The sequence below is a fragment of the Sinocyclocheilus rhinocerous genome, unplaced genomic scaffold (assembly GCF_001515625.1).
Source record: "Sinocyclocheilus rhinocerous isolate Xijiao unplaced genomic scaffold, SAMN03320098_v1.1 scaffold677, whole genome shotgun sequence".
NCBI classification, from domain to species: Eukaryota; Metazoa; Chordata; class Actinopteri; order Cypriniformes; family Cyprinidae; genus Sinocyclocheilus; species Sinocyclocheilus rhinocerous.
The window spans coordinates 473,521-487,175 of NW_015633185.1; the positions used below are offsets into that span (position 1 = coordinate 473,521).

The window sequence follows — 13,655 nt, forward strand, 5'->3', positions numbered from 1 at the left end:
ATATGCACTGCATGGTTCAGTAGCATTTCACTTTCAACCAAAGAGAAAACTGGTGATAGATATATAGGGATTTACACTTATGCATTTAGTAGACGCTTATATCCAAAGGTACACATATACATTTGATCAGTTCTTGCTTTCCCTGGGAATTGAACCTCTAACCTTGGCATTGCTAGCACCAAGCTATAGCTACTGTTTGAGCTACAGGAATAATAAAGACAAGCATACATGTTTTGTCCATAATGTTTATGGTTTGTAAATTTGGTTTATTTATATTCATGTATAAATGACAAACATGTTAATATACCTATTGTAGCCTTTCTTTTTTTTTTTACATGGCCCTCTGGGATCTACTCTAAGGTCTAAGGCTTAAAAGCTACATTTGCTGTAAATTCAGTATAAAAATACTTAACACTAAGAAAATAGTAATGATAAAAAATATACACATACAGATGGACAGATATCATCCTGTTTTACTCTATAAACCGTGATCATAATTAGGGTTTCCATCCATATAGCTGTTGAAGAACACCTTGTGATCCTCTGTGCTGAACATGGTGGCTTTGACCACTGGATCCTCGAACATGCATTCAATCCACTTCCTTAACTCAGGAGTGTTGGCCAAACAACTGAAACACGAACAGAGATATGGAACTATTAGGTTTACAAGCAAGTTATCCTTTGGAGAAATACATACAAAAGGCATGGTTGCATTCACAAGAAGTTTACTTGTGAAGACAAGTACTTGTGTGCACAAAGTTCACTGAACCAAAGTGCTTTTCAACTCAGCTGGAACCAGAGCCCTACCTTTACTAATCTCAGTCATTCATCACTGTTTGCATATCTGTTTAACTTAACCTCTATGACTTAGCACATTATTCCTCCTGCTGTCGGGTAAAATGTGTGCGTTTTTATCATACATTCATTATATATTGCATATATGCACTAATAAAAAAAACAAACTTACTGCTTTACGCCCATCATCTCTGCCCTCTCAAACCATGGCCAGATCATGTAGTCAATCATTGTGATTGAATTGCCCCCAAAATATTTGGTCTTCTTTTTTGCCAGACACTGAAAAAAAAAGATATATAAAAGGAAAACAGTTAATAAATTATGATATATTTTCAGAAAGTGTAGGAATTTCAGCCCACCTCATTTAGTTGGGAGACTTTATCTGTAAATTCAACTTCAGCTGCTGAGACGTCTTCTCCTCTTTTCTTGCCCATAGAGATCTTATAGAAGTATGGAATCACCTGAAATGAGGATGAATTTCCATAAATCTATGCATAAATTTACTTAATTCAAAAAAACAAAGAAATTCAAATCATTAATATGATTATACTTCAATAATGCTCCTGAGTGGTTATGGTTTTAATTTCCTGGTTATTGTGGTTTCCTTAACTGATAATAAAAATATGATACCAAGACTTTCAGATTTTTTAGGAACTGTATGGATAAAGAGTACATTTCTATACTCTTATGTCCTGATTACAGTGAGATTTCTGATGGAGAAGCTTAATTAAAATCAGCAGTTCTACTGGCAGATGCTTTATAAAGGTACATGTTTCAAAATGACCAACTGCCTACCTTTGAATAATGATCCAGCAGCATTTTCTGTTGGGCCCTCTCAAACGGGTCGGATGGGAGCAGTTTCTTCTCAGGGTAGGCCTCTTCCAGGTATTCGCAGGTGATTGGTGACTCGTATATCACCTGACCATTTGAGGTTTCCAATACTGGCACTGTCCCTGAAGGATTCTTCTCTAGAAACCAATCAGGCTTATCCTTCAAATTGATGTTGATAATTTCATGTCTATGTAAAAGGAATATAAAATCAAAATTGGTTAGTGGATAGATATTTAAAAGAGTGATTTTCCTCACAACCAAAACAGAAAATGTTAATTAAGAAACTCAAATCTAATTTACGCTCTAAATATTATACGTACACATTAGGCACACCTCAACACTCCATCTAACCCAATACTGCACAGCAGGTCAACATTAGCACTCACTTAACTCCCTTGGCAGTGAGCACCAGTCTTGCTCTCTGAGCAAATGGACAAAATCTCATGCTGTAGAGCCGAATAAGACCATTTGGCACTGGTCCAGGAGCAGGACATGCTGTTACAAAAGTGAAACACATGGGACACAATAATGTAAATATGTACATGCATATGAAAAAGTTATTTACATAATATGCATGGAATTTCATCAGTAAAATAATGTGGGCCACTAAGTCCAGGTTCTTAACTGTTTCTGAATTAAATTTTAAGAGCTAATAATCTCTTTTATCAGAAATACATTTTTAACAATGATTACGCAACGTCATGGCTTGACAACATCTGGGAGAGTTTTCTGCAACCGGGTTGGTAATGAAACTCTTGTGGATAATGAAACTAGTTGAACATCTATGCAGATTAACGTGAATTCATATCTGGATGTTTTTATGAATGCTTTTCCATTTACAAGTTATAGATCAAACAATGTAAGCTTTGTGAGCGAGTCTAATTTCCTTGCTTTCTCTTACCTTTTCCTTGGCATTTTGGAGATGGAGCCATTATAGTGATCAGAGCGTTCACCTAAATAAAACATTCGATGGTGACTACACAAACTTGGGCGTTTTATAGATAAGAATTTAAAGATGTTACATAATGCGCACGGAGGCAAGAAAGGCAAAATACTTTCAAGGCTATCATAGATGCTTAATATGTTTTACTAAAAGCAAACAAAAATTCATTCAAGGTTTGCTTACCTGTTGAACCTGCTGACCTGACTGAAGTTAACGTTAGTTGAAAAGTTGAGTTTTTATGGAAGAATGGTGTGGCAGACGATAATGACTCCTCCTACATACTTACACCCATGTAACTTTCAAAATAAAACACTTCTTCAAAACTAGTTCACTACGTTTAATAAACGATTCTTAGTTACTTTTCATCATGCTAAGCATTTGAAGCGTAGGCTATACCAATTTTTCAACTATTTAACGACTATAAATGATGAACTGCTCAGAGGTCTGTTATTATCTCCATATGTGCTGATTTACTGTACATTTCTCTGATTTTGCCGTGTCATGTTTCCTGTACAATCAACTATGATCATACCGGACCAAAATAGTAACATCAATGTTGCCGAACACATATTCCCCATATCACTGCGCGACTCTTACAACGGATCGTTTTTTTTGGTTGTTTGCATAGTAGTTCTGCCAGGGACTTTATCTTCTAGCGGAAGGATACAACTAAACAAATCTGCTTAATAAAATAACGATTTAAAAACAGTGTGTGTTCTTAATACTTTAAATATTTATTATACAGTTAATATTAATATTTGTTAACAGTCCCAGTTAAAACACCCCGCAAATACACAGCAAAAACCCGACCAACATAGCCTCCAAAAGCAAACATAAATGAAAATTTGAAAAGTGAATTAAAGTTGTTACTGTTTGTGAAATGAAATGTGGTTTCATACTATTTACTTTGTTTTCGTTGTAAAGTAATTTTGTTATATTATTGTTTTGATCTGTTTGCTATTTGCAGTGTTAATATTTTTAATAGTATGATACTGGTAAATTGTTACAAAACCAGTTGGGGACAGTTTGACCTGCAAACATCACAATAATTATTAATTATAATAATAGTGTATGGCCATGACTAATATAGTTTGTATGGTTTTGCAGACCTAAGAGTTGACAGCTGATTTCTGGATTGTGTAATGACTTTTTATCTTATCTGTATTTAACAAGTCAAGTACAACATCTTATTAAATCATCTATATAATCTATTCATTTGTTTCCACATAATGCTCCGTTTATGTTAGTTAGTGTGGGCGTCTTGCAAAGTCATGCAAAGGTTTCTTTTGCAGTTCTACAGCTGCAGAATGAGTCAGCTTGCCAATTTGTCTGTATGTAGACCTTTCTGGAGAAAAAAAGGGGGGAAGGGGTCACTTGGTCATAGGTTATGACATTGACTTCTCAAAGCTTCTGTTGTGCAAAGTCACACTTAACCCCTTTAACTGCATTTTATAATCAACTTTGACTGCTGCAGAAAAAACCCCTCAGATGTTTAGTTTCTTCTTTTGAACACGGAAGAAAATATTTTGAACAATATTAGTAACCAAATAGTTGATGGTAGCCATTGACTATCAGAGGTTTTTTTTCATACTATTTAAGTCTGTTACACACATACTTCAAAAGATCTCCTTCTGCTTTAACAGAAGAAAGAAACTCATATAGGTTTAGAACACCTCGAGGGTGAGTTCTATTATGTTATTTGCTTCGACTCTGGTATGGTCGGCTGAGGCAGACAGATTTAGGTGGTAATCTTTCCTGCATGTATGTTAAACCTCAGTGGCACCTGCTTCTGGTAAGATTATGGATCACATATTCTGAGAACTTGGTGTATGATGGAGACTCATTAGAGAAGTTCAATTCAATTCAATTAAAATTTATTTGTATAGCGCTTTTCACAATACACATTGTTTCAAAGCAGCTTTACAGAAAATGCAATGTGTCTACATTACAATTTAGAGTGACCTGTTATCAGAAGTGAATGTGCCCCATTAATGTTCATTTCACAAATGAACAGTTCAAGACAATAGAATTATACAGTTAGCTAACATGAATTAATTTCAGGCAGAAGCTCATTAAAGCGATTTTTACAAGTGTGATCATAGAGATAAAAATTTGGCAGCTGTGCATATCGATTCAAGTGGACACCTAATGGATTAGGGCTATTAGGGTCATTAATGCAAACACTGCAGGTTAAATTCCAGAGAGGTGTGATAATGAGAACCTTAACCCTTGAGCAGGGGACAGCACCTGCAGTTGGCATAGTGTATTTATATTCCAGTATAATAACTACAGCAGTTATACTGGAAAATCTCCTTACAGGCCATCAAAGAATGAAGCTGGTCTGAAATTGGAATAGTCAAAAATAAGATTATATATAATGTGTAGAATATTTCATCTATTGAATGAACTCCAGAAAGTTTTTTGTTTCATTATTATTTAAATTTATTTCATGCATATAATTCATCTGATACAAAAAAAATAAAAATTGGTAAAAAAAAAAAAAAATCACTCAGGCACTATAACCCTACCAGTTATATAAGATTTTAAGATCAAAGGTTTAGATTTATGTTTTTGATATACAAACCACAAGTCAAAGGGACATAAAGAATGATGTATCAGGCATGAAATCCTCTTTTTATATTAATCAGGATCACAGTATAAAAGATGGACGGATATTAACATACCATCTGAAATGTTTTCTGTTAAAACAGACGTGTGTTTTACCAGAGAACAATGATTTATCCTATAAACCATAATCATAATCGGGGGTTCCTTCCATGTAGGATTTGTAGAACACCTTGTAGGTGTCTGTGCTGAACATTGTGGCTTGTACAGCAGGATCCTCCAGCATGTGTTCAGTCCACTTCTTCAGCTGAGGAGTGCCGTCCAAGCAGCTGGAAATTATGAAGAAAGAGTGTTAATATTCAAAGAAATCATTCGCACGAGTCTAATTTAATTTGATTAAATTTTTGTAATCCACTAACTGATTTTGAGTGTCTTACTTCTTTAGTTTAAACAATTTAAATGTAATACTAATTTTTTGTGTAAAATATTTTTACTGAGAAAAATATCTTTAAATTAAATTAATGTCTTATTTTTCCATTTTGTAAAATGCCTGCATTTGTTTACTTTGCTGTCATAACCATCATCTATTATAGTCTCTCTCTCTCTCTCTCTCTCTATTTCTCACTTAATATATGTGTAGGGTGACCAGACGTCCCGTTTTTCCCGGGACAGTCCCGTATTTCAGATCTATTTTTAGTGTCCCGACTTATTTTGAAAAAATCATGTTTTGTCCCGTATTTCCAAATTTCTTTACGACTGGGTGATCAGAGCAAGTAGTAGAAGTGTTATTTAGTCTAGTGTTATATATTTATAACACTATTATAAATATAGTATATATTATAGTGTTATATATTTAATTTGTATCTATTGTATTTGTCTTATGGTTTGTAATTTGCTTCTTTATTTTTATATAATAAATAATTATTTACGTGTGGTGTGTGTGTGTGTGTGTGTATATATATATATATATATGTGTGTGTAATTTTAGATATCATGAAATAAAATTTCTCATATCGTGGTTATATATCACCCCCCCCCACACACACACACACACCGTCCCGTCCCGTATTGAACCATGAGAAATCTGGTCACCCTATAAATGTGATAAAACCAAGATAAAAACATACTGCTTCAGGTCCATCATCTCCATCCTTTCATACCATGGCCACATCATGTAGTCAATCATTGTTATTGAATCTCCTCCAAAAAACTTGGTCTTCTTGTTGACAAGGGTCTGACAAACATAGAGAAAGCAGGAGTTTATACAGGAAAAGTATCTCCTTACATCCGTCTAACATCAGAAATCCAATATTGGATCTTTATTCCACTCAATTATAATATTATCGGTATTTCAACCAACCTCATTAAATTGGGCGAGTTTCTCTTTAAGTTCTGCTTCAAATGCAGACACATCTTCTCCTTTTGTCTTGCCAACAGGGATCTTATAGAAGTAGGGAGTCACCTGAAAAGAACATCCATTCATATTGATGAAAACGTTCAATTCATTCAATCTAGCAAGACTACATATATATATATATATATATAATATGGAAGTATTGGAAGTGAGTTGGGAAATACCTTTGAGAAATGCTCCAACAGCATTTTCTGTTGGGCTCTCTCAAACGGGTCAGATGGGAGCAGTTTTTTCTCAGGATAGACCTCATCCAGGTATTCGCAGGTGATTGGTGACTCGTATATCACCTGACCACTCGGGGTCTCCAGCGTTGGCACTAAACCAAGAGGATTTTTCTCCAAAAACCAATCAGGCTTATTCTTCAAATTGATGTTGACAATGTCGTGTCTAGGACAAAATTATTCATAGGGGCTTTTCTTTTCAGTCAAAGCAGAAACAATGTTTTCCAAACATTTTTAAAATGATTTTATTGATGCAATGTCATGGACACCCTCAGCACAACAGAAAACCTTCATACCCAACTTCTCCTCAAATAACTCACTAATGCCAATTAGCGTTTATACTCACTTAATTCTCTTGGCATTGAGCACCAATCTTGTCCGTTGGGCAAAAGGGCAGAATCTCATGCTGTAAAGCCGTATATGGTCCTTTGGCACAGGGCTAGGAGCAGGGCTTCCTGTTGCACAATTTAAAAAAAAAACATGTTAGACCTGATCTGCCCATTTCTGCAATGACATCAATGTATAGTAATGTCACTTGCATGTTTCTAATGATCCAAAAAGTCTTTTCAAATATAAGCAGGTTTTTAGAGTTGACAAGAGCATTCATTGCACATGATGTTGTCATTATGCATTACATTTTCATATTAAAATTATTAGTCTCTACTGACTAAAAGTTAATAGTCTATTGTGTGGAATATATACAGACAAAACATGCATATTTTAAAAGTTACACTTGTTCAAAACGTAAAGCATAACAGGAATGACTCCAATGACTGCAATCTGTGTCAGTGCTGATTCCAGGAGCGCATGACGCAGCACTTGTATGGAATCCATGGTCATAAATATCACTGTTAATATGCAGTGGTGATTTAAAGTGCAGTGTCATACTGTCATCAGCACTAAACACACCTGGGCCCATAACTGTTATATCACTTGTCAAGTGTTCACACTTTGTACAAGTTTGTACAAATTCTTGTGAACAATGAAATAACAATGACACTCCCCGTTTCCTAACATAACAAAGACAGATCTGCACATGTTTAAAGACGTCACTTAAGATGATCGAGTAAATGTTGTGTAAATAGTAGACAGTAATCACACAGTCCTGCTCAGTCACGGAATCTACAATAAACTAAAAACCAAAAAAAACATGCTGCTCTAAATTGCATCGTTTTGGTGTCTCATAATGATTTCTTACCTTTTCCAAGACATTTCTGAGATGCTGCCATTATTTTAAGGTGGAGGAGCGGTGTGGTGGTGGACGAATAGACCTGCAAAGATCAAAAGTCACCTTCCATTTAAATACTACTGTTGTTTTTTTTTATTAAGTTAGCTGGACGCAACAGCTTGCAGTTAAGTAGGAAGTTAGGTAACCACTGTCATTTCATAAATTCAATCATTTAATATTTCACCGTATCGAACATAAAGAAATAAAATACATAAAGAATACCGAAAAGATATATTAACTGAAAGGTGCACATAATATGATACTTACCTGTCGAACTGTACGACTTGCCACACAACTTGGTCTATTTATTGGAAGGTAGCATGTATACAGTCTATGATCCAGTTATTAAACTTCAAAACACTTCGTTGTTTCAAAATAAAAGTCCTCAATAAACACAACCACTATATACTGGTAAAATATAATTAAAAGCTCAGCGAGCACTTAACGAAATACCTTACACTTACATTTTACCTTTTCTCGACTAAATGTAAACTTTATGATGATCATTTAGGTGTGCACAGCATTTAAGGTTTTATTTCGTAATTACACATTTTCTAAATGTAACATTTTCATTTTTAAATGTGAGAATTTCCCTATTACAGTGGCACTAAAAGCATTTAAAATCGTCAAATGTAATACATTTGTATACCGACTTGTCATTTTTAACACCTATTTACATGATGAATGGCTTTTTTTTACATGTATTTTCATACCGATTTGTGGTTGGTCTAATCATAACACTGCAGTCAATATTTTGACACTTGGCTTGCACTGCCATTTGCTTCAGGACATGAAAATGATGTTACCCATCCTGTGCTGTGTGAGATCTTTTGAGGAAAATTGTGCATCTTAAAATAAACAAATTGTAACATTTCACAAAACATTTTCAAAAACTTCTTTCTAGTTGCAATGAATTACTAGTGAAGACCTCCATCTGATTATTGTGGTTAGAAGAAAGTATTTTCACACCACACAGATAACATAATGGATATCACTTTAATTACTTTATTTGTCATGTATAGAGTAAACACGTTAAAACCTAAGTGTTCTTTCATAAGATGCTTTTAACCCATGTCTGAAATATCCTCAGATAAAAATCCAACAAAACAAACAAAATATAATAATATGCAAAATCTTATACAAGTTTGTGAAGCACTCTTGTGTGATGCTGATCATCTCTGGACAAACCCATGGTTGAAAATGTGACTTAAAAAGGGAATAACATGACTGAACTGATGAAATTAATTGATTATAATTTGCCCACTGATGAATGATCACATTCATTCTTAGCTGCTATTACCTGATATGAAGATGTCTGTTGCCATCACCATCACTGCCAAATCCAAAATAAAAAAAAAGGTTGGTATATGTTTGACCAAACGCATTTTCATGTGACCTATGACTAAAGAGTTACGCTTTTATCATCCTCAACCCTGTTCTACCTTTCAATCTGTCTGTTGTAAACCTGTACTGGGGGCCTCACAGAATTCTTAATATTTCAAAAAGGGAAGTTTAAGTGCATTAGTTGAACATGACCAATTTCATTGCCAGACATCACAACTTTCTGAACATTCACAGTGAGCCTTTAAAGTGCAGATGCTGAATTACCATATTTAATAATAATAATAAAAAAAAAAAACTCGACCACCTAAAATAAAAGTACAATCAGCCCATACAGTGAACTATGAAGTATGTAAATAAATAAATTTCTGGAGTTACATAGCCTGAATTTTGTTTGCATGTTCTTGGTTCTGTGTCAATTAAAAATGCATGCTCAAAATATATAGAGTTGCTATGCGACTACAAAATGTGATTTTAAATGAATTCAGATACTGACAAAGAAGTTACTTTATAATTAACAAATCTTACAAGTCAACACAACCCTCACCCAGTGATGATGAATAAATGTATTTAAAATAATGACTTGTTACTTTGTTACAGAGTTCACCAAAACTCTACAAACGCTGTGATTTAGCAACCAGGGATTCATATTTAGTCCAGCTCCAGTCTTGAGCCTGTGTAAAAGAAAAAAAGCAGCGAGTGTTACTGCAGCAAATATGTGCAGTCATGATACAGAATTTCTATGAATTTCATAATAAACCTACAATAAGTGCTTACCATGATGCTCTCTGATTTCTCTTCAGTGGTTTCTTGCAGTAAACTGGTAAGCTGACTCAAATAGCGTTGGTTCTCCTCGAGTAAATGATTGACTGAATCTCTGAAAACAAACAGCAGCATGAAAAACAAACACTCCTGATTACTTTGTTGATCAACTCAGCCACAGTGTTTTGAAACCTAGGAGGTCACTACTAGTAGGCCGCTCACTAAGTCTTGGAAGAGAAATTTACCCCTCGTCCGGCACTTGCAGGGACATGGGGAGGCGAGAGGAGCACTGGGCTTGAGTCTGGTTCCATGTTGACAGCGAGGAGGGCATCTCTCCACTCTGACTCACAGAGCTTCGTGTGGTGTTCTGTGCCTAAACACAAACACATTCGATTACAATTGTTGCTTAAAGGGTTAGATCACCCCAAAATGAAAATTCTGTCATTAATTACTCACCCTCATGTTGTTCCAAACCCGTAAGACCTTCGTTCATCTTCGGAACATAAATTAAGATATTTTTGATGAAATGTGAGAGCTCTCAGACCCTGCATAGACAGCAACGCAACTGTAATGTTCCCAGGTCCAGAAATCGAAATAAATACATCGGTAAAACATTCTGTGACATCAGTGGCTCAACTTCAGTTTTGCGAAGCTACAAGAATACTTTTGAGGACAAAGAAAACAAAAATAACAATTTATTCAACAATTCTTCTCCCCCGAGTTACGTCTTCCGCCATTTTGGAGGGTACCCAAGAGCGTAATCGACGTAATCAGTGTTGTTTACGTTCGAGAGAGAAAGCGCGCGCATGAACGTAATCTGCGTAATCAGCGTTGTTTACGCTTAGGGAAAAGCGTGCGTATGTGTTGTGATACTCTCTAAAATGGCGGAAGACGTAACTCGGGGGAGAAGAATTGCTGAATTAATTATGTTATTATTGTTTTCTTTGTGCTCAAAAAGTATTCTCGTAGCTTTGCAAAACCGAAGTTGAGCCACTGATGTAACATGGACTGTTTTACCGATGTATTTACTACATTTCCGGACCTGGGAACATTACAGTTGCGTTGCTGTCTATGCAGGGTCTGAGAGCTCTCACATTTCATCAAAAATATCTTAATTTGTGTTCCGAAGATGAATGAAGGTCTTACGGGTTTGGAACGACAGGAGGGTGAGTAATTAATGACAGAATTTTCATTTTTGGGTGAACTATCCCTTTAAGTTAAAAAAAATATATATATATAGAGCCATTTTAGAAATGCTGTGAATGTAGCTCAACCAATCAGAATTTAAAGTCAGAAGTATTCATTTGATGGTATTAGTTTTGCTTTGAGTTTTTAACTTGTTACTTAACTTCCAACAATTTTTACTGTAATGCCAATGTATCATTTATTTGTTATGAATAATTTTACACTATCGTTCAAAAGTTTAGGGTTAAAAATATTTTTTTTTAAATCTCATGTTCACCAAGGCTGCATTTATTTGATACAAAAATGCAGTAAAAAAGCAATATTGTGAAATATTTTCTATAATATTAGCTTTCTATTTTAATTTATTTTAAAATGTAATTTATTCTTGTGATAACTAAGCCGAATTTGCAGCAGCCATTACTCCAGTCTTCGGTGTCACATGATCCTTCAGAAATCATTCTATTGTGCTGATTTGGTGCCCAAGAAACATTTCTTATTATTATTATTAATGTTGAAAACAGCTGTGCTGCTTCATATTTTTGTGGAAATCATAATACATTTTTCAGGATTCTTCGATAAATAAAAAGTTCAAAAGAGCAGCATTTATTTTGAAATAGAAATCTTCTGTAACTACAGGTGCATCTCAATAAATTAGAATGTCGTGGAAAAGTTCATTTATTTCAGTAATTCAACTCACTGTCCCTTTTGATCAACTTAATGCATCCTTAAAAAAGTCTGACTCTTTTGAGCAGTAGTTTAAGTAATTTGGTCTTTTTGTTCATGTCCATCAAGTTCCAAATAGATGGAATTATCAGATAATGGTCATAACGCCCACCCCTAATACACACTAAACTATAACGATGGAAAGTCCATGATTATGTGATATTATGAGCATATCTGGCCCTGAGACATTAGAAGCATGTGACTCACACAGGCAATCTTCAGTAAGTGCCAGAACTCTCTCTGTCTCTTGATCTGCATCTGCATGACAGTGCTGTCTCCCTCCTTAATGCTCTCCAGTGTCCTCTCAATTTTAGGGAAGAGGTCGATGATCTTCTGCTTACTCAGAAGGATTTTACTGCAAATAAGACACAACAGTGATTCTAGATTTCATCCATAAAATGCAATCTAACATTCATTTATTAACTAGTCGCAGGTTGAACAGTAAAACTTGAATCATTACAATCCTCTTTTATTGTGAATTGGATGGTTTCAAAAGCTGTTTACCTGAGGTGTGCATATAGATCCCTCAGTACCCGGTCCTGATTCTGGACAGTCTGTACAATAACCTTCACCATCTCAGAACTGTCACTGTAGCCGTGCTGGGGGTCTGGCACTAGGGGAAATGAAGGACACTATATACTGACCCCCGTAACTCATTTAACAGTAAGAATATGTAAGGAAATTTTGCCTACACAGATAAATAATCCAAGTACATGGAATGAGACATGGGGCAAAATTCATTAACTTATGAGCAGTGTTGGGTAAGTTACTCAAAAAAAGTAATTGATTACAAATTACTTATTACTACTTGAAAATTGTAATTTGATTACATTACTGATTACTACATGTAAAAAGTAATCAGATTACTAATTACTTTACTTTCAAGTTACTTTGAAAACATATCAAACCTAAAAAAAAAAATACACTTCAAAGTGAAAATTGTAGTTCTTTCAGTAATTTAATATTGACTGAAAAATATTACAAAGGTATGAAAACAGCAACTTGACAAAGATTTAATCCATTTCTAAAACTTAACATTCTTAGTACAAAACCTGCCTAAGCAATTAATTAATTGACGAGTGAGCATTAGTAAAGAAAACCCGCTGTTAACAATGTTGAAGATGAACAACTACTGCTCAGGCTTTTAGACATGAAAACATATCACATAAACCTTAACAGTGGTAACTCTGCTTCAGTGTTACTTTAACACTCTGTAGATTGGGACAATATGTACTCTGTATGTGGACGTTTACAGGTTCACGCGTCTCACGTGGATGATTACCATATGAATTGCACGCGCTGCGCGTGGGCGTGATGACATTACAGATAATGAACTCAGACGGGAAAGACTGGACCTCGCGTTGGTTTCATATGGATTACTTCATCAGAGAAAAGTTTTAGATAAGACTTACTTCATTTAAAGGGGTGGCTGATTAACGTTAGTTAGTGTCTAATGTTGCTGTCTGAGCATAAACAGTATCTGCAAAGTTATGAAGCTGAAAGTTTAATGCAAACGGAGATATCATCTTTTAAAATTCTGGCAGTTTAATGCCTACAACAACGGCTGGTAGGGACTACAACAAGTTACTTCCTGGGTTCATGACATCACAAACCCAGATAAACCCCACCCTCGGGAAAAGGCAGCAA

General features: G+C 35.1%; 3 protein-coding genes across 6 annotated transcripts in view; all 3 read right to left on the reverse strand.

Moving 5' to 3' along the window:
• Positions 1-335: 335 nt before the first annotated feature.
• LOC107743609 (glutathione S-transferase omega-1-like) lies at positions 336-2,820 on the reverse strand. 2 transcript variants are annotated; one of them, XM_016556936.1, is made up of 7 exons: positions 2,753-2,820; positions 2,528-2,579; positions 2,013-2,121; positions 1,591-1,813; positions 1,155-1,256; positions 968-1,074; positions 336-629 (listed from the first exon to the last, which is right to left on the reverse strand). In XM_016556936.1, exons 2-7 carry the CDS (start codon positions 2,556-2,558, stop codon positions 479-481), a joined length of 723 nt encoding a protein of 240 aa, XP_016412422.1. In that variant the 5' UTR covers positions 2,559-2,579; positions 2,753-2,820; the 3' UTR covers positions 336-478. The 2 variants fall into 2 exon arrangements, with proteins under 2 accessions (XP_016412422.1, XP_016412423.1); XM_016556937.1 differs by having other exon boundaries at positions 2,762-2,778.
• Positions 2,821-5,058: 2,238 nt separating this feature from the next.
• LOC107743610 (glutathione S-transferase omega-1-like) lies at positions 5,059-8,354 on the reverse strand. 2 transcript variants are annotated; one of them, XM_016556939.1, is made up of 7 exons: positions 8,265-8,354; positions 7,968-8,040; positions 7,116-7,224; positions 6,713-6,935; positions 6,495-6,596; positions 6,262-6,368; positions 5,059-5,463 (listed from the first exon to the last, which is right to left on the reverse strand). In XM_016556939.1, exons 2-7 carry the CDS (start codon positions 7,996-7,998, stop codon positions 5,313-5,315), a joined length of 723 nt encoding a protein of 240 aa, XP_016412425.1. In that variant the 5' UTR covers positions 7,999-8,040; positions 8,265-8,354; the 3' UTR covers positions 5,059-5,312. The 2 variants fall into 2 exon arrangements, with proteins under 2 accessions (XP_016412425.1, XP_016412424.1); XM_016556938.1 differs by having other exon boundaries at positions 7,968-8,049.
• A 638-nt stretch (positions 8,355-8,992) lies between these two features.
• The window catches only part of LOC107743510 (inhibitor of nuclear factor kappa-B kinase subunit alpha-like), a 28,480-nt gene continuing 23,817 nt past the window's right edge, over positions 8,993-13,655 (reverse strand). For both annotated transcript variants that reach the window (XM_016556749.1, XM_016556750.1), the window contains 5 exons: positions 12,513-12,621; positions 12,216-12,363; positions 10,346-10,473; positions 10,116-10,215; positions 8,993-10,012 (listed from right to left, as the gene is read on the reverse strand). In XM_016556749.1, the coding sequence (XP_016412235.1) occupies positions 9,953-10,012; positions 10,116-10,215; positions 10,346-10,473; positions 12,216-12,363; positions 12,513-12,621 (545 nt within the window). In that variant the 3' untranslated portion in view covers positions 8,993-9,952. The remainder of the gene's footprint in view (positions 10,013-10,115; positions 10,216-10,345; positions 10,474-12,215; positions 12,364-12,512; positions 12,622-13,655) is intronic.

Bases quoted from the DNA above. Each gene is read 5' to 3' on its own strand.
- LOC107743609 (XM_016556936.1), bottom strand. From the start codon at position 2,558: ATGGCTCCATCTCCAAAATGCCAAGGAAAAG. The intron at 2,122-2,527 runs GTAAGAGAAAGC...CTTTTGTAACAG, and splicing joins TCCAAAATGCCAAGGAAAAG to CATGTCCTGCTCCTGGACCA. The intron at 1,257-1,590 runs GTAGGCAGTTGG...TCCTCATTTCAG, and splicing joins TGCTGGATCATTATTCAAAG to GTGATTCCATACTTCTATAA.
- LOC107743610 (XM_016556939.1), bottom strand. From the start codon at position 7,998: ATGGCAGCATCTCAGAAATGTCTTGGAAAAG. The intron at 6,936-7,115 runs GTGAGTATAAAC...ATTTTGTCCTAG, and splicing joins CTCAATGCCAAGAGAATTAA to ACACGACATTGTCAACATCA. The intron at 5,464-6,261 runs GTATGTTTTTAT...CATAATTTCCAG, and splicing joins GAGATGATGGACCTGAAGCA to CTGCTTGGACGGCACTCCTC.